Below are 26,299 nucleotides of genomic sequence, written 5' to 3'. Positions count from 1 at the left end.
ATGCTTGCATACAGAAATATGAAACTGAACTGTGAACCCAATCAACACACATAAAACCAGTAATAGTCTGACCCACCTTGGCCTCAATGTGTGAAGGAGGTTAGAGTGAGCAAAGGAATGAATAGAAGGAGAAAAAAAGACTGCGGCAATGAGAAAATTAGAGAAATAAAAAGAAAAGTGTGTGCGTTACCCAGACAATGTGTGTGTATTTGTGTGTGTCTTTGAGGGTGTGATGGCATGGCTGACTGACTGGCCCACTGAGGCTGGAAGAGATGAACGAAAGGTCAGAAGATGTCAGGCAGAGCTGAGAAACACACACACACCACACGGAGTTCATCTCAACCCGGTGACTGAATATGGATCAGAGCTTCTCGCTGTGCTTATGAGCATGAAATAAAATGAGGCACTTTTACAATCGGGTCGGATCCTGTCTAGCACAAATCTTTCTACGTGTTAGCGGGAACATTTCCATAAATTATTGGCAGCCTGAAGGAGGAAATGCGTTGGAGTACATAAGAGGCTGTCTCCACAGTAACGTGCCTTGATTTGCCAGATTGTCAGTGAGCGGTTTGATAAAATCAGCGAAATGATGTTTGTTTGAGGCTTTTACGGGATAAAGGTATCATTAGGGAGCCAGCTGCAGATGGTGGAAATGACCACACTCCTTCAGTTTTTATCTGTTGACTATGCTGATTCAGACAGCGTCGGTGCAATAAATAATTTTAGTTATTTCATTTTATTTCTACCCCCACAGTCTATAATCTTTACATTTCATCAAGGTGTCTGAGTGTTACCGTGGGTCACTTTGTGGAGGATGAGACAAGCCCAGTGTAAATTTTGATAACAAAAAAACATTTGTTAATGACTTTTTTTCTCAAAACGACAACATAACTAAAACTGAATTTTAAAAAAATACATGTAAATCAGGCAAGATGTAATGTTTTGCCCCCTAGGTGAAATACCAAGTTTTTTGCGCCATACATGTATAGCTGCAGCAACATTCTATTTACATCAGACACCCCCTGCAAACCATGCTCATCACGTGTATACAAACCCACAACAGCACGCTTAGGTGAACTCTGTTACAATGCAAACTCTTAGTGACTCAATATGAGGCCAAATGTAGCAATAATCCAATTTATCCTTTTACTGTCTTAATTATACATAAAGATGTGACTTACCTTATAAGTAACGAGACGTAACTCTAACCATAGCTAGCTAAACGCTAACATAGCATTTTCTCAAGGTTTTTTGCTTCTGCTTTTAAGGAGCAAAGGGGGCTAATTGTGGGCTGAAAGAGGGTGAATGATATAGCTGGTTGGTGGTTCAAGTAGCTGCTCCAGCCGCAACTATACCTACTCAAGTTTTTAGGGCATTTCATCAATTGTTAGCAAACATTTTGTTGCTGCCAATAAATTCATTGTTGGATGAAGCTATGTCTATGCTGCTACTGTTAGCTAACGCTGTGTTTCTGCAAGCATTAATAGTAGCAGAGAACTTTGGACCATGGCACCCAGTATTGTGTTTCTGCCATTGTTGTTGGCTAATGATATATGTCTTGCTACTTTTCTTAGCCAGTGTAGCAGGTTGTCGAATTGAAAATATTGATTTATGGACAAAATAAAATCTTGATTCCACTAAAATCAGACAAGAGCCAGCAACAAAATAACTAAGACAGACTACCAAATAAGCATTTTCTGTTTTTTGGTGGAGATGAGAAGATCAATACCACTGACTCCAGAATCAAAATCCGGTGCCAAAAAACTGGGAAAGCTACACGAATACAACCTCCACAGAGCACGTTCAAAAATCACCATGACAGACAGACAATGGAGACAAATGAATGACCAAATAAATCAACAGATAGATAAATGGATGGAGGGATGGGTGGATAGCCAAAGGAGAGAATGAGGAATATTACCAATCTAAAAACAGAGGCTCTGATAAGCCATATTGCAACAATTTGCAAAAAATCAATCAGTAATGTCATTAGTTCAAGAAATTTGTCATTAGACTTCTTTCTTAGTGTTTTCAAAGAGGATGTCATTCTGATGTCATGCAATGACATAATGTAGTGCATTTGAAAGCCAGTCCTCTGAGTCTCCAATTTAGAATCCATATCAAATAAAAGTGGTCCCTGTTTAGTAGAGAACTACATGGGTGACAGTACAAATGGGAAATGTCATGTGGCCATTAACATTAACATCTGCGTCTGATACTGGTGTCATATAGAGAAGATGGAAAGATTCAGTGAATGAGACAAAGGTAAGATAGATAGACAGAATGTGTAAGTATAAATAAATAGTTGGATTACTTTGTCATTCTTTGCTCGGCTTGATTTTGATTCCACACAAGGAATTCGGGGTCGTACCTATCGAGGGGGGACAGGCAGAGAGAAACAAGAGAGAGGTATTTGTTGGCTGTCTGGCAACAAATTAATCAATAACCGTCAGAATTGTGATGATTAGTAAATAGAAATCAAGAGGTAGCCACTAGACTCGTCTTTCTCTCTCAACATTTGGTTATCAGGCAAATGGTGGAGAAGGTGGGCAGGGTGGAGGACATGCACATAGAGCGGGTGGTGGGGAGATGGTGGATATGTCGGGTAAAGAGAGGGTCTTCGGAGTGAACAAACTGGGCACAGCCTTGTTGTGTGCATCTTCCACACTGAACAGGATGGTTTTAAACATTCAGATCTAGATTGCAGAGCCAATTCTCAGAGTACTTTCAGACAGTGAGGACAACGTTGGCCTGTTAGTCAACCTAGCTGTTGAATATAGATGGCAAAATCCTTCATGCGTAATTTATTTCAATTTGTTTTGTGTGTCTGAAAATGACAAGCTTTATCTCTGAAAAGCAGGACTTGTACCAGTAAAGCTAAATGGTGAGTAAATGACAAGCTAAGCTGCTAAGCCTGTTATGTGTAATGTGTTATGTGTAAATTTAACCAAGATACAAAATATCTACATATACAGTATATTTTAAGCAACTACTTTTTCTCGCATTAACTGAGGTGGTGGCAAATGATGAATAAATGTTTGCTCACATAAAACTGTTTCAATAGAAAAAAGAAGAAAAAAATGAAGCAGTAATTCATCTCTCAAACTCGGTGAATCCATTTTCAAAATCTCTTTAAGTTGAATCCTTAAAAGTTCAGTGTTCTAAATATGTTTCTTGTTTTGATGTATCACATCTTCATAGACTACACACAGATTATACCTGAGTAAAGCATGAAGGAAAATGTAATGTGACTGTCTAATCATTGTGGTGCTAGCACTGAACAGCTACGTTAACCAATGGGCCAATATCCAAAAAGCTGAGCATGTTTGTTTAAAGAATACGGTGGGTGTCTTTTTTTTTTTTTTGTTCTCAACAAATCCCAAGAAAAGACCAAAACCAACATGAATTGATCTCATCTCTTGCAAATTTCCCCACTGTGGGAATAATAAAGGATTATCTCTTATCTCTACCAGTGTTGGGGGTAGTGAAATACTTGTAATTAAACCAGTAGTTAAACTACATTTTGGAGTAGCTTGCTTCAACTACTATATATTCATGTCTGTTTAGTGATTAGTGTAGTTAATTTTTAACATTTCTAATGCAATTAAATTCTGAAACTACAAACACTTTTGGACCATAAAAGAAGAAAGTTGCTTCTCAACTGTAATTGCACCCCATTTTGCCACAAGTAGCCATTAGTATTGATTATCCTTTTTTTGTTGTTGTTGTTGTTTGTTTTGTTTTCTTTTTCTTTTTCTTTTTTTTTGACAAATATTCTGAGAAGTTGTTGCATGCTATTTTAAAAGTTACCTGGCCAATTGAGAATCTTGCTGCGTGCAATCTCCATACCTGGACTCTAGATTCTGAAGCAAAGTGTTCGACTGATGGAAATCGCATATGAAAACCAAAGCTGACATTTCTTGCATTTTGCCAATGAAAGTGAGTTTTGTGCTTTTAAATAGCATTTTGTCGAAATTTTGTGTTCCATGTACATTTTTAATTGATATTTTTGGACTACCTTTTCTAAGGTAGCTTTAGTTAACCAAACTAGATATGTATGGTAGCTTTGCTGTAGTTCAACCTCTTCTACTGTGAAGTAATTGGTAGCTTGCAAAGCTATGCTTTCAAAGTAGCTTCACCAATGCAAACATGTAAATCCTAGTATAGTGAGGGAATGACCTGCCCTACTCTATATGAGTGGCTAGTACTTGTTACCGTCAGTGGTTGGATTGGTTCGGGTCAGGCAAGAGAGAGTTACGGTATGAACATCATATTAAACCAGTCAGAGACAGAGTAAGGTAAGGTTTGCTGACGAAGCACCAGACTGTGGAGCAGCTTCTTTCCCCAGGCTGTGAGACTCCTCAATTCCTCCTTTGATGCCAAAAAGATGCAGCAGGATTTCAGGTCAAATTTAATTTCATTTTTTTCCTAAACTACGCTTAAAATAAATAAATAAATAAATCTACCTTGTACCTTGTAAGGCAGGCCATTCCTTTGCCATCCAAGGATTTGTAAATTTGCAACACTGCTTATTTATAAGCATTTCCTGTAAATTTTCTACATCTCCTAGAAATTATATATCATATGCCTCTGTGCCATAGACCTTTATGGGCTCTGTAGTTTATCTCAGTCCCATATACATCACCCTAGTGCTGAAAGTAACCACCAAATTAGGTTTAATCCGCAGCTGAAAATACTCCCCAACAAATGCACTATAAATATGTCTTTAGTAGGAACAAACAGGCTTGGGGCTAAGTGCCATTAGTATTGAGAGATGGACTTGCACATTGATGGTTTTGGTTTCTTTGTGGGATTCTTTTACACTAATATGAGATAATCACATGCTTTTTTGAACTATTCTTAGTTGAGCTGCAGAACAGAAAACCCTGACAGCTGCTGGATCAGAATGTTCCTGCACAATTATAATCTTGGGCGACCCTCCCTTTAACTCAATGTGGACGACAGGCTCCTCTGATAGAGCTGTGTCATTCATCCAGTGCTAGCACTGAGTGTGCATGTTGTGAAAATGCCATGCATCACAGGTCAGTCCTTTGAATGTAGCAGTGCAGATGTGTGGATGCTGGAAGCACCGATGATGCCGGAGCTCAGGATCGAACAAACAGACAATGTGAGTGCAATGTGCACAGAGAAATCAACACTTGGACGATGGAGGAAAGAGCAATGGCAACAACAACAACAAAAGTCACCTATCCTAATGACACACACAGTTTTCTTGTGTTTCATATAATAAGGAGTTCAGCACAAAGTGACTCCCTCATTAGAAATACTACATTTGAGCGAAAAAAACAATTAAATTAATAAAAAAATATGGATATCTCCTGCTTACACCTGAGCTGAAATGTCACAAAGGGAGACACTTCAACTTTAATTAGGCTGCCTCTATCTGTGACAGTGCGTCTGTGCAGTCATTAGTCAGAGGCTAAGAAAGAAAAATCCAAGACACAATTGGAATAGTATTTCAAACTTGATTGTAACTAGGACAAAAGAGTGATTAAAAACAGCTATTACTTTGTCTCTGTATGTCTCTCTCTCTTAGTCTTTCCTCATCTGTCTGTCACAGTCTCTCTCTCCCTCACGCTCACACACCCACACTCAGAGCTCTCCTGGTCTAAAAGCAGACTTTCATGCACTTTCCGCACTAACTGTGTCTACCTGCTGCACAGAACGGGATTGATTGTCACTGACGGAGAGGCACTCCACTCCGAACAGCGATAGCAAACTTTTAAATTGGACCGAGAGGTGTGTGCAGGCAATTCATACGGCAATGTGAACAAGCCCCAACACCAGGCAAACTAGAGAGGACAGTGAAAGATGTGGCGTGATGTGTGCTTCATACTAAAGCCCAGATTCAACCAGCCTTTTACTGCACCGGACCGTCAAATCCTGACAGTCAGCAATCTGTTGAGGTGCTACAAACTGTTGGGTGTGACTTTGAAACTTTTCTTGAGGATTGCAATTAAACTTTTTATTTTTGTTTAAGCTTTATGTCTTATGGTTATATATATAATGATGTTTAATTTGGTGAATCTGGCCCTCAGTAAGTTCAGTGAAAGTGGAAAGGGAGCAGAACAAAGGGCTTCATCAGCAAGCCGGAGCTGATTTGACATAAACATGTTTCTTTATCTCACCTTGGGTCCTTCTGGATACTGTCCACTGATGGAGACCGGCCCAGGGCGGCCTCAGGGGGGAGGGCGGGGCCCGACTTGCTGTAAGGCGACTCGGTGGACGGGCAGAACTGCAGAGTGCGGTACGGGTTGGCGTAGTCAGCTGCCCCGCCTCCTGCGGCAAAGCTGCCTCTCTGGAAAGTGCCGGCGGCGCTCTGGCTTCCCGTTCGCTGCAAAGGGATTGGGTCGACACCGGGGGAGGGCGGGGCTAAAGCAGGAAGAGGAGCGTAGGGACAGAGCAGATAGTTGAGGACCTCTTGGTACAACTGGTTCACCACTGGGTTTGATGTAGCCGGGATGGAGAGATTGGAACCAAACATGAACACAAGGATTCACGGGGACACAATGAGAAAAAAAGCAACAACACCAGCACCAATGGAACAAAACAGCACAGAAGAAAAAAGAAGAAAGGGAGGAAGAAAAAAAAATAACAATGCAATGAGTGCAAAACACTCATATGCAAATTAATATGGCAAACCGAGGTGACAACTTACAACTCAACAGGGTGGGCAGGTGAAAAGAATTCATTAGAAAAATGTAATCACAAAAAAAAAAAAAAATAGAAGCAGTCAATTCAAAAAGACATGCAAAAAAAGTAAAGGAAAGTAAACATGTCACACATAAAACTTGCAGGCACATGTGAAAGGTCTTGGTGATGGCAATTAAATACTTTCCTCCTCTTCCACAGCCAGATTAACCAGGTTTCAAGAAAAATATGCTAAGGAGCAAAAATGAGCTGTGCGCTCCCTGACTTTCCACTCTGTGATTAAGTTTGCCCTTAAAGGAATCCTTCACCCACAAAATGATCATTTGTGTATCAGTTATTCTCCACCTGTTACATTTACTTCATGAAGAAAACTGGTAAACGAAGAATCAAAAAAACTGAGAAAAATCTTGATGAATTGAAGTAATAGGGGGCCACTATTAATAACACCACCCACACTGCTATGATATAAAGCTAGTTGAAAATCAGCGAAGCATCTCTTTAAATGCAGACCCCAAGACTTAAACTCATCAAGAATTTTTTCTGTTTTGAATTCCCCTTACTATAATCATGTGAGAAAATAATTTTCTCATTAGTTCAGTGTAACACAGGGTGGGTAACTGATATGAAAATGATCATTTTGTGGGTGAAGGATTCCTTTAAAGCTCATTTTTCATTTATATTTTTAGATTTAGTTTATATTCTGCTCTAGAAGTGTGAGGTATATACAACATACTTACAGTTAATCCAATAACCCAAAAATAATTGCCCCACAGTGAGAGTTTTGGGCCTCTTTGTCCAGTTAGTAGTCCACACTTGCAGTAAAGACATCATAACACACAGCCTGGTCAGCCTCCTTTGTCACTCTCAAACAGAGAGAGGAATATTGTCTTCTTGTTAAACAGCACTTCAGAAACCATTTGGGCATGATAGTCCACACGGTTACACCGGCTCGCTCTGAGGGAGGTGAGCTGGGTCAGCCTGTGTGTGTGTGTGTGTGTATCTGTGTGTGTAACTATATAACTGTGGGGACCCTGACAGGGCTGGAGGAAATTCACCTGTGATGTGAAGTCAGGTGTAAAGTGTTGTCTGCTTGTTTCAAACTCTGTTCATTATCTTCAAGAACTACTTGAATTGACCTTGAAACAAAGTTAGCTACTTTGTGTTGAGGAAAAAAAAAAAGAAAAGCAGAGTTAAGTCTAAGTAAAATAAAAAAAAAAAAGATTTGATAATCAGAGTGCTGCTGTTGTGACTGTTCATCGACTCGAAGCTGGCGATGATGATTGAGTTATTTCGATGCGTCAAAGTGACCCATCAGTGTGTGCGGGACCTTAAATCTTTTAATTAATAAGATGAATCTCACTGTTTTGGAACAAAAGAGCAAGATTTTCTTTCATATTTCTCTCTGCGTGCACTTCTCTTTGCAGCGACATTCAGGAGACCAAACCAGCAGCATGCCGGCGACAACATTTTAGGACACGGCTGATTTGTTTTGATTTCAAAGCACCCAAGCTAACGCCCATGGGATTAATTGAGATTAATTTTCAGCCTTGAAACTAATTAGTTAACAGACTGTGACTGAGAGACAAATTGCCATTGAGACCCCAATTGGATTTGCCTACCTGATCTGGTAAATAGCACTACATGATCAGATGGGACGAGGAAATCTCTCAGCACCATTAAAAAACTCTGTCCTCTTAACTGGACCAGACTTTTTGCTGCTGCACCTCTCAGTATGCTGTACAGTATGTCTTTGATCCATCACTTATTCAGCGTGTCATGTGATATCTTCTTTTACTCACTCATTTTTAAATTTAGAAGGTTCAGTGGGTGAATTACAGCATGCTGCAGCTATTTATAATTTTGCACAATGTGAAGACGATTTTCTGTGTTTACAGTCTCACTCTGATCTGCTTCAAGTGCAACTACAGGTCCCTCTGCCCTCCTGTCCCCCCTCTGCCTTTGCAGTATCACTTACTAATAATGAATCTTTATTAAAGGTTTATGAGTTACAACAAGTGACGTAATTGACTTATGCCTTATAGATCAGTTATAAGCAATACAGTTTAGGATTGCCAGAATAACAAAATGCTTCTAGCGGGTGTTATCCTCCACCAGCTTTACAGTGGCTTTTTTTTTATAGCGAGAATACCCCCTTTTTACAGTGCCTGTTCAAGGAAGGAATATTGTGCTGTCATGTTGCTTCACCGTTGTATAGAAGGTATGATCTCTGCATGCAGTTTGCATTATTATTATTATAATTATAAAAAATAAATACTCTAAATAGTAGATAAAATGTGAATGAAAGGATAACAGGACAAAGCATGATAATAGATAAAATGATATAATGTATAAATAATAAAATGTTAAAAATAATAAAATGATATACCATCTAGTAATTACTATTATTATTACTATTAGTATAGTACAGTTATATTGTATATTGTGACTTCTGGTTTTATTGTATCAAGTACTTTGTGTTACAGTTTTGCTTGTAAGAAAAGTGCAATACAAATAAAGTCTGATTGATTGGTTGATTGACTGATTGTGACCTCTGACATGTGCCTTCCTCCTATTGAGGACAGCAGCAGCACAGTCTAAAGGTTATTTGTGACATTACATAGACACAAATTTTAATCCTCCCCCCTAAAGAAAAATCAAAAATTTAACGTGTACCTAAATATGTTTGCAAAGCTGCTACTATATCATTACATCATTTGTGAAATGTTTGCTCTCCACTCAGACTCTCAAACAACCTCCTGTCTACTCCCTTGACCTCCTGGGATACAGTTTTGTAGACTTTGTATTTGTGGAAAGTACTTTATACCTTAAATAAACCTGAGTCTTTCTTTTCCTGGGCCTCCATTTTCCCATCAGAACTTACCTTGTCCTCTAAGGTTGGGTTTGGTGTAGACTCTGTCTTCGTAGATGGGGTCAATGTGGTGTTCAGGAGACTGCAGGGGTCGCAACTCAGAGCCCAGGTGACTGTGCTGGCTGCTGTAGGAACCTCTTGAGCCTGAAATACACATGGAGGATGGAGGTCAGATATGCAGTCTGTACTGGTTTTTGAATCACTTCTCAATATGTTTAGCTATAGACAGATATTTAAAAAGCTGTCAAATCTTCATCACTTCACATGCCATGACCACGTGAACCTGTTAGAGTTGTAATTCAATGCTGCTATCTGTATCTGTTAAAAATACATCACAAAATATCTGCAATTTTGTGATTATATTCAGATTTTTTTAATGAATCACTTCAAATTAAACATGAGCACATTTTAATTTAACTAAATAACAGAAAAAAAGAAAATAACAAATCCATCTTTTGAAAAGCCCAAAACAAAGCTAAAACTTTGTTATAAGAATCCTCAGTCAAGACAATGAATCTCATTCATACATTGCTCAAAAATTCATGAGTACATTTGCAATCTAATATGTTTCAAAGAAAACCTCGAGCCACTTCAATCAAATATTTGGTAATATATTTTCTTTTGAATCTTTGTGCTCGTGCTGATGAATACCAATCAGACATAAAAGGAAAATGGGGTCGTATGAGTTTAACTATCATGAACCGACATGATGGAACTGTCTCCAATACGCCCTGAAGAAAACCCATAATCATAATCTCACAGACCAAATTGTATCTAAAAAATGGAAAATGAAATTCAGATAATTAAATAATATTTAAAAAAAAAATAAAAATCCAGAATTCATACCATTAATAAGATTACAATTTTTTTTCTTACAAGCTAAAAGTAAATAAATAAATAAAACTGTTTATGAATGTTAATCTTCCAATAATTTACCAATAAGTTGTTCAAATTTTAAAACAAACAATTACTTGTATGAACCATTAGGATACATTCAGAGTGGACAATTCCCTAAATGGATATATGACAAAAAGCATTTTACACATCCACACACAGAGAAGTAAGAATTAAATTGTCTTGACCTCTACCTGCCAGGCTACCAGGCCTTTGCAGGGTTGCGTTGGCGTACAGCTCGTGGGAAATCTTGTAGCCGTCTGCTCCGATGTGATGCAGCATGCGCTTGGTGGGCGACAGGGTGGCGTAGCTTCCCACCACTGAACTGAGCTGGTGGATGGGTGACGAGCTGTGGTTTCCCCCGGGGGAGGCCGCCATGGGGAGGGGAGAGGAGGAGCCGGCGGCACCCGATGCTACCATGTTGATGGGCGACGAGGTGCTGCGGGAGAAGGAAATGGAACAGTGGCGTTGGTGTTTTGTGACATTGAAATTCTTTTGTCCAAAATAAACATTTCCCAGAATCAGATGATGGGAAACTAAGTCCCATAAAAAAATATGAGAGAGAAAAGAGGGAACTTAAAACCAGCTGTGGGTAGAACTATTTGTAGGACTGACAAGCCTGAGGAAGTAAAATGGTTTGGAGCTGGTTTTCTAGTTGGGGATGGACTAATAAAAGATTTTATTGAGTTGCACTTTGAGAAATGTAGGATTCAGCTTTTTGAAACTACCCATCTTTTTAAATTTCTCTCCTGTATACTCCCTTACTTTGTCATAGTGCAATGCTAAGCTGCTGAAGTGCCTTTTAATATTCAGTTGTCCCCTTTGTTTCCCCTTAAGTAACTTTAAAATCATTAACAATCATCTAAAGGAGTGAATATAGTCCAAAAACAAAGGCAGAAACGAACACTGGGAGTGCATGAGTTCCTCTTTGTACTTTAGCAGACATCACCTAACTTACGTTACCTTTGCAGTCTTGTGCTGCATTCAAGTGATGTTGGTATAATCTGAAAAAATTAATTTCTGATCATATTTCATAGTTTACCTGATCTGTCTACTTTGCACTGAGCAGTATTGTCTATGCTGTTATCACATTAAAACTCAAAGCTCAACACACCAAAGTCTGAACTTACCAAAGAATGACTATCGGAGAAGCTGGCAAAGGTCTCGATTCAAATTCATTTTAATCAGGCCTCACTCATTGATTCGGTGCTGTTGCTGCACTATCTTAGCAGACGTGTCACTTCGAGAAAACCACTCATTGGGTCTCATTTGGTGAGTTTGGACTCGATTCCAATTCAGTCAATTTTTGTTCACTACCTGTAGCAGGCAGCATGAGCAGTACCGTGCGATAACAGTGGTTGGGAAAAGTCTGGGATTCATGAGCACTTAAACATTCGACAAGTTGACCTGGTATATACCAGACATTAAAGAGTCATTCAAAAAGATTTGTTTGTTCATTTTGCCCATCACTAGTCATAAACTCTACCTGCAGGCCCTTGTAGTCATGGGCAGAGGAAAAATGGATGCAGGGACTATAAATCTGACTTTATTTTACACCTTTTGACAGTATCATATATCTTATACATCAGCATGGTTCAGCTCTTTATTAAAATTCAACAATATTACATTGAGTGTTATATTGAAATCCCAAGATTTTTTATGGCTGCACCACTCCATCAAATATTTTATACACTTCGCCTCCAAAGTCAGCCTGACGCACAATGCTTGGTATCTCTGGAAACATTAGGATCTCCATGAGAAGTTTAAATAAATTTCTGTGGGTTTGGACATTTGGCTACACAGCATGAGTTTGTAATGACCGGCCCACCAGCAATCTGCGACTTCATTAGTTGTTTCACACTTTTTCAATGTAAGGATTGTGCTTCAGGAGCTTCATCAAAGATTTTCCTTAAACACTAAACCCTTCACTCAATGCATAGAACTCTGTAGACTAATGTGTGTAGTGCCTTTAACTGTCTATAGCAGAGTAAAACTTTAAAGCTAGTGCTGAAAGCCAGAAATGTGTAAGCGCAACGCATTCAAAGTGTGTATTGTTTAATCCCTTGAAACCCAAGCAAATTTGATTGGTTTCTTTCAAAAACAAGAAGGAAGAAGGCAATGAGCATAGAAAGATGAAATGACAAAAGGAGCAGGAAAAAAGTAAAAAGTACAAGAAAATTGCCAGAAAAATAAAATAGGAAAACAAAATAAAAAAGGGAAAAAAGACCTAAAAAAAAATGCTTTAAAAATTAATATAATATTTAAATATAATCTTAGCCTATTCATTTTTTCCCTAGGTATTTATCTTATATTTATATATAATATAATATATGTAATTATGGTCATTATAGATATAGTTTTCCCCTGGCTTTTTTCTTTTTTCCATAGCTCTTAAAATTTATTTTCTACATCTATTAATTTCTTGCAATTTGTGGAACATTTTTGAATGAGGAATGAAAGAAGAAATAACAAAAGTAGCAAGGAAAAAGGAAAAGAATAAGACCAAAAACAAAACAAAACAAAACAAAAAAAGAAAAAACAATAATAATTTTAAAAAAAAGGAAATGCATTTAAACATTATAATAATTTTGTCATATAATTTTGAATGTGGGACAAATACAGTTTTTCCTTAGCCTTTTCTTTTTTTCCCTAGGTATTTTTCTAATACTTTTATATTAATTTTCTAAATCTACTAGTTTTTGAAAAAAACGCACCAGTTTGCTCAGGGTTCAAAGGTTTAAATACCTGTAAAGGGCATCTCAAAGCAGCACAAAAAAGTGATGTTGCTCCATATTTCAAAGGATTAACTATGTCTTTTTTATTTTTATCAATTTATCAATTTTGCAGAGTTACTAAAATTGGTTTCAGCATTTTTGTGGATGCAGGCTATGGACTACATGCTAGAAAGTGTGATCTCAGCACCAGGTGAAGTAATTGTTGAGTCATTGGTATTGATCACCAACAGTATCGACCCCCTGCAAATAAATTCTTTTGTGTTTTGGGACCAGTAAAAATTCATACGTAATCTGCTCCTAACAACGGGTCCGTGTTAAATAAACTGGTCAGACTGAACCAACCTGTAGGACTTGGCAAGTCGGCTGGGCGACTGTTTGGGCGAGGACACCCTCTGTAGCGTGGCGTAACTGGGCATGTCAGAGGAGGCTGATCCCAGGCGCTGCAGCTTGGTAGGGGATCCCACCGCCTGCAGAGGGGAGCTCACGCGCTGTAATAGAGGAGTTGTACTTCATTAAAGAGGAATGTCACTCACTTTAAATATTCATCTACTCTTCTTGTTCATATCATTATTTTCAGAGAGATGAACAACTCCCCCCGGAGCTGGAAAACCAGAGAGCAGAGACTCTAATCTGTGATAACATCCTGATGAGGAGGCTTGGAGTTATCAGACCAAACATGAAGGGATGACTCTGAACTTTTAGAACTAAATGAACACGAAATCCGAGCAATGGGCCGCCAAATGGAACTCCCACAGAATTCCAAAGACGCATTTTCAATTTGCTCCGACTAGGAAAATACATTGAAGAAATATTTTTTTAAAAAAAGGTCTTGCGGGTTCAGAGCTAAAGGTACAATTTCACACACTCCATTAACTTAAATGAGCGCAGTCATGATGTGCTGAAGTGAGGACACTGAGGATGCAGCATCTGTAAATCTGTTTAAATTAATCCAAAGGCATGATTAACACGGTGTTCTTTAAATCTTAAACTCCAAAACCAGAATTCATCGCAGTGCAGCAAAAGAAGCAATAAAAGTGTAAATCATCACTTTGCAGAGGCCAGAATTTAATACAGGTTTGGTGCATTGTGGCTGCACTGCTGACCGACCCTACAAGAGAAACTGCTCCCAGATCTCATAAACCCTATTGTACTAATTGCAAGAAAGATGCAGGATAAGGTATTTCTTCTATTGCTGGCACTATAGCAGTAATGTCCTTGGATGAGGAGTTTCACAGTACACGGACATAAAATAGACAGAAAGTAGATCGTTATCAACAACAGCACTGTATTTTTTTTTAACAAAAAACACAGTTAAACACGGTTTATAATTACATTATTAATTATTCATCTGTATAATTAACAAGATCAATATCTTTTTAACTAAAAAACAGACAAATCTTCTATCTACTCCATGTTTAACTGGATTTTTTTATACTGATCTGTATAATTGTTGAGTATGTTTTTTAAAAGCATGGCCAAAATTCTTTGATTTACTTTGTTCCTGGCTGGAATGTAGGCTGCAGCACAGCAAAGTGGGTAAAAACATCAATAAACAGAATTTTAACAGACAGAAAAGGAAAGCATTTATATGCGTAGCCTACTCAGCCATGGTACAGTCACAAAAATCTATAGAAAATGACCACAAAATCAAGGGAAATGATGAAGTAAACACAATCTCATAAAGTCTGCAGTATCAGCTGGCAGGACGCTCTGCTTCTGTAACATCTCACAGACGCTCCTGGTGGGATATAGAGCTGTGTGGAGGATGGAGCAAAACAGCGCCGCAGACGTCCCCCAAGGACAAACCAGGTATATTTTTTGCCTTAACCTAACCACAACCGATCAACAACTTAAACAAAGTGTTACAATGAGTTTCACCAGGGAGACAGCTGTGTGTCATATACAGATGTTAAAGGGTGCATCTGATTGAGAAAAAAAAGGCATCAGTATGCACATGTGAGGGACATGGACATGCGTGGGCATGTGACAACCTGGGATGAAAATACAATCCTGCAGTTGATGATTTTCTTGAGTTAGCCATGACTGCTATGTTACATTTGTATGCTGCCGGAGAATTCTGTACTGTGGGACTTGCATGTACTGTTCGCTAATAATGGATTTACATGGATTTACTTTTAGGCTCAGGAGACAAGAAAAAAAAGGTTTACACACATGCATTTTGGCATGGTGGGGGCTACTTTGTAGTATTCTTTAAGGAATATGTTACCAAAAGTCTATTTAATGGCCACTGCCTTTGGGTTAGAGAAGTGAAAATTAGATTGCAGAGGATGGCAGCTGTGTGGTTACATTCACCACACCTGAAGACTCGTCTCACCAGCTTCTTACTGTTTTATCATCAGAATTGTACGTAATTTAATCAATATATGAGTAACTGAAGGTGAATAAAGCAAGCTGTTGGAGCGAGCTAGCTTTAACTGACAGTTAGTAAGCTTGTTAGCTAAGACCCTGCACACAGTCTATGCAAGAGATGTATTTGTGCCTGCCTTACAACCACCACAGCTGTTTTGCTCAATGTGAAGTAATTCTTGAAATAAATTGGCAGGATTTGGCAGTTTTTAAATTCTGGTGTAACCAAACCTTTATAATGGTTTCCATCTGCAATCCAACTTCACCACTTCAGCGAGCTCAACTTCTCTGGCTTTAGTCAACAATATGTTCCAATCACAATAAACCATTTACACTACTGTTATGTAACACTGAATCTTTGCTGGAAGTTTTGTTTTCAGCAGTTACATCTGCAAACTGGTTTACTGAGCACACGGATAAACAGAGAAATTGTTTGTTTTGCAGAAGTTTGAGATGTTTCTATGCATTTTTCCTCTCCATGGTTTGCTGCTAATCTGAGCTGATGCCAGCTAGGATTCATAGCTCCTATCTTACAGTACAAACTTCACAGAGCCACCATTCGGGCCCACAGGTTGCATATTTGATACTGGGGAGATTTTTGTAAAGCATTCCCTCATTTTACAAGTACTGATACCAACACAACAGGCCCACAGTACTTTGGTCCCACTAGTGCGTGGCAGGGTTATAGAAGTGTTAGGAATTCTTCCAGTACCGGCGACTGAGAGGGGAAAACATCCATCAGACAACAACAGAGGCATCACAGTAATCTCTTCAGGGAATTGTACCTGTGCAGGCAAAGTGGCGCAGGAGTAATACATGGATGGTCCGGCAGGTGCAGATCCACCCTCAGTGGGCATGTGGAAGGCGCTGCCATGGGCCTGCTGGGCAAATGAGTCTCTCTGGGACTGGGAGGGAGAGTCGGTGCCCGTTAAGTGGGCTGCTGCACGGCTGGATGTCACCTACAGAGGGCAGAGGGTGGAGAAAGATGTGGAGAGGGGATGAAAAGCAGGAAAAGACGGGCAGAGATGTAAATGAAGGAACATAGGGGGAGAAGGAGAGAGGAGGGGGAGAAACAAAAAGATGGGCAAAGAAATGAGGGGTGAGAAAGAATGAGAATAAACAGGAGAAAGTGTGGGGAAGCAGAGGGGTGGGAAAAGAAGGTAATGAAGGAGGGAACAAGGAAAAGTTAAAATTGAGAAAAAATAAACAAGGAAAGAGAAGCCTCCTGATTAATTAAACAAAAATGTGTGTGTGTATGTGTGTGTGTGTGTGTGTGTGTGTGTGTGTGTGTGTGTGTGTGTGTGTGCGTGTGTGTGCGCGTGCACCTGGTTGTAGCTGTGAACAGCCCCTCCAACCTGCCCGCTGCGGCCCGTGATTGATTCCCCAAGTGCCAGCCCTTGGTTACTATGGTAACCAGCTGCTGCATAGGCATCCTGGTGGTTGAGCTGCAAAGCGCTTTGGGACAGAAGTCCTTGTCCTGGTGGGGAAAAAGAAAAGAAAGAGAAATATTAACCCTTTGACACCTGAGCAAACTGACTCACTTTCTTTCAAAAATACTGTAAAGGGGCAGTAAGCGACTTAAGAAGAAATGGCCCCAAAATAGCAAAAATAAATAAATAAATAAAAACGTAAAACATACAAAAAAATGCCCAAAAAATTAGAAGAAAAAAAATAAAAATAAAAATAATAATAATAATAATAATAATAATAATAATAATAATAATAATAATAATAATAATTTTAAATATATATTGATGATCATTATAAATATATATTTTTGGACATTTTCCCTATCTTTTAAAAAAACAATAATTTTCAAAGTTACAAATTTCTTTCAATTTACGGAACATTTCAAGTTGCTCATTGCTTTCCCCCCATTATTCAAATGAAAGCAAACTGATTTGCTCAGATTTCTAAAGTTTAAATGATGATTAAACATGTGCGTCTCAATATATGAAAAGTGATGTCGATCCAGGTTTTAAAGGGTTAAGGAAGTACTGTATTTAAGGGCAATGATCAGTCAGAAATAGAAATACTTGCTAGATACAAGCGCTGCATTTTAATGTAAATTCAAAAGACAAGAGGAATTTTGGTTTGGGGGCGAAGGAGATGTCAAGTGAGGTTATGTATTAACTTTTTGATCCCTGTCAAAAGCCACCTTAAGACTTGCTTTCACCTCTGCTAAGCTGCTTTTATGTAACCGTTTTCGGACGACTTTTACTCCTGCAACTGTCGGTCTTTGTGTAAAGATTTATTCTGTTCATGGCCTTGAAGGCGTTTTGTAACCCAGTTTACATCCCACATATTATACAATGTATTTCTTTTTTTATGGGAAAAGAATGAATGTGAATACAACAAATATAACTGCCTTGGTTTGCATCAGACCTTGAAATGAAGTGAAGAAAAGTGAAGAGAAGAAACAGAGGACTGAGAGCTGAAATAGAATAAAATAAGATGCCTCGTCCTCCTTTCTTGAGACACCCATTTGCTTTTTACTCACTGTGTTATTCCAGCTTTTCTCCACTATTTTCTCTCATGCTCTGTGACCCTTAAATCTCACTCTGTTCTGACCTCCATTTAAAATACACTTCTTCTGTCTTCCTTTCTCACCATCTCTGTCTCTATCACTTCCTTTGCTGCTCTCTCCTTCCTGTCCTCCTCTTTCCCCACTCCATGTTTCTCTGTATTATTCAGCAGGAGGAGCAGAGTGACTTCAAAGTGTTAGAATGAGGCTAATAACACACAAACTCACTCACCCACCTATTCAAAGAATCACATATGTCTGTTACAAGTGTGATTAGTGTGAAGTTATAATTATTGGGAAAAAAAGCTTTCTTGCCAGGAGTTAGGTAAGAGGATCAGTATCAAATATATCATATCATACGTATGAAGCTGCAGCTGGGACATGATTAGCTTAGTTTAGCATAAAGACTGGAAGTAGCTAAGAAAAGAAAACCAATCTGATACACTTCTAAGTTCAAAAAGAAGCATTTAAAGGTCACTGTGTAAAGAAAAAATGTCCAAGTCTATAGCTACATTACCCATTCATGACAACCGTATGGGGGTACATTTTTATAAAACTCGCCCGTTTACATTTTATTATGGTGTAAAGTTTATTAAGGGCTGGGCCGCCTTACAGGACAGGGTCTCTGCTGATACTGTCCTCAGCCTCTCATTTAGATCAAACCCTCGTCCTCACAGCACAAGCCTCTCGTCCAAATATGGTCACTTTTGTCTCCAAAAAAAAAAAAAAACAAGATGGCAAAAGCCGAAACGCCAATATGTTCTTATTCCAAGTCATCATATGTTGACATTTTGCTGTGGACTTTCATGTCTACATATTACGTTTTAGGCATTCTTCTGCATCTGCGGTTTAAGTCTAACATTGCAGGTGTTAGCACTGTTGTAGTTGATATTTCTGATTACCCTACGTGCCCTGATCCACTGAGCAATTTTCACCAAATATCTCTTCCTGAGCTAAATGATATTGTATCTCAAATGTGTTTATCTTCATGCCCTCTTGACTTCTTGCCCAACTCACTCCTGAAAGGTTATGGGTGCCATCGGCCCTAGTTGACTCCAAATTTTTAATTGTTCACTTATTTCTGTTTGTGTCCCTAATCATTTTAAACAAGTCATCATTCAGCCTTTGTTAAAAAAGACTAAACTTGATAATTCTGTTCAAAAAAATATAGGCCCATCTCTAAACTCCCTTCCTCATCAAAAGTCATTGAAAGAGTAGTACTGACCCAACTCTTAACTGTGTTAAATAATAACATTTTTGATAAATTCTAGTCTTGCTTTCGCAAACAACATAGCACTGAAACTGCTCTCCTAAGGGTCACTAATGACTTACTGCTGGCTGCTGATACTGGGAAATGCTCCACTTTAGTCCTTCTTGACCTCAGCACTGTGTCTGACAAAGCTGACAATAAACTTCTTATTAATACATTAAATCATTGTGTGGGTATTACTGGAGCTGCTCTAAAGTCGTTTGAATCATATCTTTCAAAGAGACAATTTTCACTGTCCATTGGTAAATTTGTGTTGTCTTCAGCTCCACTGACATGTGGGGTGCCACAAGGTTCCATTCTTGGTCCAATTTTATTTTCCCTTTATATGCTTCCCTTAGGACACCTTATCAGCCAATTCAATGCGGTATCTTACCACTGTTATGCTGATGCCACACAAATATACTTGTCATTTAAGCCAGATGATGTTTGCAGTCTCAACACATTACTGGAATACCTTACTTCAATCAAGGAATGGATGACTTGCAATTTCCTGCAACACAAATCAGACTCAGGTAATCATTTTTGTCCCTCACCACCTAGCATGCAAATTAAAACAGCTTATCGCTCCACTGGCAAATAATGTAAAATCTACAGTGAGAAATCTTGGCATCATATTTGACTCCCAGCTCAACTTTGAACCATATGTCAATTATTTTATTCAATCCTGCTACTTCCATCTCAGAAATATTGCAAAAATCAAATCAGGTGTGTCCTCTCCACCTTGAAAGGCTTATTCATGCTTTTGTGTTTTCACATCTTGACTGGTGCAATGCATTATTTACATGTTTTAGCAAAACAATACTGGCTCAGCTTCAACTTGTGCAAAATGCTGCTGCTCGAATTTTAACTGGAACAACTCGTGGGTCACACATCACTCCAATTCTTGCCTCCCTCCATTGGCTACCTGTTACTTTTAGAATTGATTTTAAGATTCTTTTAATAGCTTTTAAGGCCCAACACGGTTAAGCCCCAAGCTATATATCCCAACTCTCTGGAACTCTCCCTACCCTCTGGAACTCTGCCCGAGGAGATTAGGCACTCCAACACACTGCCTACTTTTAAATATTGCTTAAAACAGATTTTTATAGGAAAGCCTTTTATTCCAGTGACTGATTAACACATTTGTAATATGGACATTTTTGTGTTTTTGTCCTTTACACTTTTTTTTCAGAGCCCATAACATTGTTTTATTTATTGTATTTGTATATTTCTTTGTATACTCTTTGCACTTTTTGAAGCACTTTGTAACATTGTTTAGATAAGTGCTATACAAATAAAGCTTATTATTATTATTATTATTATTATTATTATGTTCCAGCATACCATGATGTCAACAAATGCACATGGTGGGATGATGTGGTTACGTTCAGCCAAAACAACCAACGCCAAGATGAATGCATATGCTAGTACAGATGGTTAGAATTAGGGGAAGGAGGCACATAGTAAAGTGAAGAAAAACAACATTACATTCAGACAGGAAGCAAACACCTGACTCCTGAATGAAAGTCCTGGGTTTGTTGGACCCATTCTCTGCCCCTCTCACCCACCCTATAGGCACCCTTGCACTTACTGACGCAACAGATTTTTGGCATTGTGATCTTATACCAAAAGCACTATGAAAGCGCTAGTATTTTATGTGTTTGGAATGAGACTGAAGTTGGAAATGCTGAATATGAGGCTTCAAAAGTAGAATCCCTGTAGCTAGGTACATTATTTATACAGTCTATGGTCTGGTCTTCTTGGGCTTCAGACACATTTCCAGCTGCCTGAGAGGTGTCGGGCCTATCACAAGCATTTATCCAATCCGGGCATGTTTGAGAATATGACTGTAAAGGGAGCATCATCAAGGCTTTTTTCAAAACAACCAAGTCGGCTGCAGCTGATGTGGAACTTTTGTTGAAGACGCGATCTCATCAGTGTTACACATACTGGATTAAGTGTGGCAATGTCTGGATAAGGATTTTGACAGTTGACAATTATTTTCAATGATGACTGGATTTGCTATGACTGGCAAATGTATCAGCACAAGACTTCAATAGACGGAGGCTTCATCTTTGCCAAACTGTGACATGAAAATTCACATTAAATGCAAACTGTCGTGACAGCGCCAAATGATTTTTAGGGAACAGAGAACTGGAGGGTCAAAATTAAAGAAAGCAACAAATAAACTGTGCCTGACATTCAGATTTGTTTTTAGCCTGCTCTGACAGAGCACTACTTTACAAAAGAGGGAGTAGTGTCTCTAACAACCAATTTCCAATCACCTATGTAATATATCACACAAGTCATATAAGATAGCAAGCTATGATTGGTCAAGGTTCAACATATAGTTTGTTGTATAGAGTAACAACATCCTTCAACGTGCCTTTAAAGACCTGCTACACTGATAATCAAGTTTTTAACTTTGCTAACATGTTCATGTTTTTAAATGCTACAAGGCTTTTCATGAGCAGAACAAGCAGTCAACACCAGTGCTAAGAATGTCCACCTTAGAACTGCAGTGTACCAACGACAGTCACTTAAACACGGATTCAGACTTCCAGGTTTCATACATCGCACATTTGTGGAAACAATCTCATCACCATGCAGGGTATCAAAGGAGAAGCCAGGTGTAGGTACGTAATCAGTGTTTTGCAGGCTAAGTTTCATTCAAGTTTCATTTTCACTTGAACTTGTCAGAGTTGGCATTTAGGAGCAAGGTTTCGAAAATGTTATTAGTGGTTTGAAACGTAGTCAAGCTGAAGGCTCACAATGTCTATTTCTGTTGTGTTTCTAAAGTAGTGTACGAAGAGCAAACACCTACCCAAATAAAAAATACCAGAAAATACGAATATTTGGGTCCAGCCCTAGTGTCTACTAACATCTAAGTCAAGGCAAGACAGGATATTTTAAAAATTTTCAAGTTTTTTAAAAATTCTAAACTCAAAAGATGTAATTTTGAGGAACAGAGATGAGATTCTGTGGGTTAAATCAATGACAGGAGAGGAACTTTAAAACTAAATGGAAATAAACAACCAGTATTTATCTCACTTTGGGAAAATAAAACAAACAAAGAAACACAAACTTTTCCTTTAGAGGTACATTTATAATACTTTTTTTTCTCATTTTGTGAAACATTAGCAATGAGTGAGATTAAGTCCTGGCTCATTACACATCCTCTACACTTTGTAATGTCATCTGTAGTAAAAATTCAAGTGTGAGAATCACTGATACACTGCTGTCTAACACCTTCCAGTGGAGCTGTTTTTTTTTATTACCACAACTCTGCTACTTCCACATTTGGGCTTCCGTCCAAAATCTACCAAAGGTCTGTCGGCCAGACTCCAGCTGGCCAATCATAAAGCGAGCTACCATTGAGCGAGCAGCTGGTCAGCCATCAAATCAGCCAGTCAGTCAATGGTAACTTTTCAGTTTATGAATCAAATGAACTCATTTTTAATTAAACGTCTTTTATGCCTCAGAGTGGACGCGTGGAAGTGGATTAATTAAGTTTCTCTGGTCACACTGTCAGTTTGTGATAATGTATATAATGTTATGAATGACACCGTAACTGAATAACAGTAGAGGATGGCTAGGATGACACACGCACGCACGCACGCACGCACACACACACATACACAGCCAAAGCATAATGTGATAAAATGCTTCATTGCTAATTTTACACACAGCCTCCTTCATGTTTCTGACGCATTTGCAGTCAGCTGATTTGCACATGGATCATTTGATTTCTTGTATAAACATGCAAACACGCATAGACTGTGACGCATAACGCAAACGCAGGCCATATGTGCATGCATGTAACACAATGACAAGGCATTTATAGAATGTTTTGTAGCCTGTAAACTGTGAGTTTGCATGGATGGCCCATAAAGTTTGAATTTAATTGAATCATTTGAAGAGGACAGGATGGCTGCATCTCTCCCCTCCTCCATCCCTCTTATTGAAATCCTGTAAAATGTTTGATGCACCCCTTGATTCATTTGGTGATGATAGCAATGATTCGCCTCATCAAAGACTTTAATTACAGAGCTCATTTTTCCTCAAAATGTTACTTAAAGAGGTATTCCACTGCTTAAAGATGAAAGTTAAAACTAGGCTTTCTCTGCAGTGCATAAATACTTTTGAAATTGGTGCTTCATGACCAGAGAAATCAGAGAAAAAGAACGCTTTTGCTCAAGAGGTAGAGAACATAAAACTACCAAACTACCAGAGTACACAGTGCCACACCAGTCCAATAAACGCACCCACATAACATGGACTTGTGTTTCTGAAAACATCTGATCTGAGGTAAAAAATATGGAACTCAGTAACCGAATCCTGATTTATATTTGACCAGCGCTGCTTAGTTTTACTGTTTGATCTCCATTTTTTGGGCCTCCGTTTTCACTGTGCAGGTAGCAGTATGACGCCCACTTTGTGTTCAAAAACACTCACTAATACAGCTTAACACGACACTAAAATGTGTCACTGAGAACATTTTATGTGAGAAATAGGCAGTGAAGTAATAGAATAATGGTTAATATTCAATCAGCACTGTTTAATTTTACTGTTTGATTGGATTTTGTCCGAGTTTAAAAGAGAGATGCCTTTGTTGCCTAATCCTAACCGTGTGCTATTGTTGACATCCCAACGTCAATTGCTACATGCCTTCATTGCCTAGACATGAACACATGCTTTTGTATCATAATCCCACCATGTGCTTTTGTAGACTTCCCGGAATGTCAACAGAAGACACAGAAGGATACTTAAGTGTAATATGTAGACGCAGAAGTCCATTGACAAAGTGGCAATATAAGATGACTTGGGATGAGAACGTGTTGGTTTTTGCCTTAATTTGCATCATCCAGCAGAGTTTCACCAGGGGACTGAGCTCATATCAGCACTGAGAAGATAGCGAGAATTTACCACATACTACCCACATTATTTGGATAATAAACTGGTTGAAAATCAGTGAAGTATCCCTTTAAGACAGTGACACATGAATGTTCTCCTGCCACATGTCTAAAAACTCACTGCACTGGAAAATAACTTTAGTGCATTATATCAGCCTCTAAATAGACCTATAAATTACTCGCGCTCTGCATTTGTACTCTCAAAGGAGTTCTTGAACTGTCCTCCATCAACAGTGGCAGTCCTTTTAATCTCCATTGATGTCACTTTTTTGCCAGCAGTCTAAGAATCAAAGTTATGGAAGACGAGCAGAAACTTTTCTTGTTTGTTGATGATTCAATGAGAGAGAATGAGAAAACGTAGTGTGCCAGCGGTCAGTATCAACTGCATGGGAGAGATAAAGTCAGCAGCTAAAGGCAAACGGAGTCACTCTGGATAAGCGTGTCAGAGAATAAAGCCGACCAAAGTGAAAAGTCACTTAGAAGTACGACGAGAGGCTCCTGTAGGCAGTGAAGCTGGTGATTGTGCATTATTTAAAATGTGATATTAAGCTAAGGGTGTTGAGCAAGTTTACTAGGTCAGGGCCTCCATGTCCAATATAGGCTCATCTTGAGTGAGTATACAAAAGCACATAATGCAATGGACATATTTCCACTCTACAGATGGATTCAGACACTGTCCCACATGTGCACACAGACCCAGATGTGTGCACAAAGCCAGGGGATGTTTTCCACAGTTTTTGTTTGCCACTTTGGGTGTGTTTCATGTGGGTAGTGGAGCCTTTAGGGAAGCGAAGGGGGCTCATAAATATATTATAACTCAGATGGCAAACACCGAAGGCTCCACTGAATCCATCTGAGGTGAGAGAGTGAGGGGATAAGTGTGTGTAGGAAGAGACAGGGGCGTAATAGAAGGACAGTAATGGCCGTGAGAGGGTCTCTGCCTGTGCATTGTCATTTATTTTCAGACACACACAAACACACACATCTCACTCATCCTTGCTCCGTCATTGTACCTGCATTTACATGCATGTACATTGTCCTGGATGACCTTATTACTCTCTCCTTCCATCATGAACACACACACACACACACACACACATAAAAAAGTTGTTGAGTGTCTTTTCTTCCACATCATGACCAGCGTTCTCTATTGACACATTTTAATATTTCATCCGTTTGTCTATTTTTAGATACCCATTGGAGGCAGTTTAAAGCACACACACACACACACACACACACACACACACAGACACACACACACTCACAAATAAAACTGCATGCAGAGTCCTAAATAGCTGCGTGCAACATAGTCACACACACTCACACAGATTAACATGCACACTAGCGGGCATCGCCAGCATGAAGCGTGAAGACACTCGGTGTACTCAGTTGCTGTGTCACACTAATCTGCTCAGCAGCTTGAGCAAAGGAGTGGATTCTGCTGCTGCGGCTGTGTATGTGTGTGTATGTGCATGTAAGTGTGAGTGTGTTGCAGGTATGTGTTACATGGCTTCTTTTCATACTTTTCATACATGCTTATACAATTTGGATGTGTGTTAAGTCCATACGTTTGTGTGCTGAAGCTATGGCTTCATGCACACCAATATTCCCAAAAAGTTCACCACTTCTAGCAAACTCTGAAAAATCTTATTTTGATGCAAACAGAAAAACAACCCAAAATGACAAGCAGCTCCAGCCGTTCCTTGCTCCAGCAACTTCTTCATATTTTGGGGTGACTGACATGCTATGGCACGTTAATCTGAGTATGCGCGGTTACATGTAGACGGGGTCGTTACTGGAATATTCTTTAGCATTTGACATGTAAACTGCTATTTTGCACATGTAAGCATACTTCATTTGAGACAGTGACAGACAAATTTATGCTTCCTAATTCCAGCTAGAACTGTCAATTTCTTTCATTTGAAATAATAAAATTCATTGACCGATGTTATTGACTGTGGTTAGCTAGCTAAATAAGCTAATGCTAGCCTCCATAAGTTTGTGGTAAATATCGTCTCTGGTTGATTTTTAAAGGTCCCATAATAAAAGGGTCATTTTTCCACATCTTTTTTTAAA

The 26,299-nt window shown here is 38.9% G+C and overlaps 1 protein-coding gene across 1 annotated transcript in view; it reads right to left on the bottom strand.

The window, feature by feature from the left end:
* ctnnd2b (catenin (cadherin-associated protein), delta 2b) overlaps positions 1-26,299 on the bottom strand; it is a 161,759-nt gene that overhangs the window by 69,653 nt on the left and 65,807 nt on the right. The window contains exons 5-11 of the mRNA XM_042497886.1: positions 16,863-17,014; positions 16,323-16,496; positions 13,513-13,658; positions 10,630-10,874; positions 9,554-9,685; positions 6,150-6,393; positions 2,315-2,371 (exon numbers count right to left, since the gene is read on the bottom strand). Of these exons, the coding sequence (XP_042353820.1) occupies positions 2,315-2,371; positions 6,150-6,393; positions 9,554-9,685; positions 10,630-10,874; positions 13,513-13,658; positions 16,323-16,496; positions 16,863-17,014 (1,150 nt within the window). The remainder of the gene's footprint in view (positions 1-2,314; positions 2,372-6,149; positions 6,394-9,553; positions 9,686-10,629; positions 10,875-13,512; positions 13,659-16,322; positions 16,497-16,862; positions 17,015-26,299) is intronic.

This window comes from Plectropomus leopardus, chromosome 12 (genome assembly GCF_008729295.1).
Source record: "Plectropomus leopardus isolate mb chromosome 12, YSFRI_Pleo_2.0, whole genome shotgun sequence".
Classification (NCBI taxonomy): domain Eukaryota; kingdom Metazoa; phylum Chordata; class Actinopteri; order Perciformes; family Serranidae; genus Plectropomus; species Plectropomus leopardus.
Note: the sequence above shows the minus strand (reverse complement) of the source record. Positions and strands in the feature narration are given on the sequence as shown.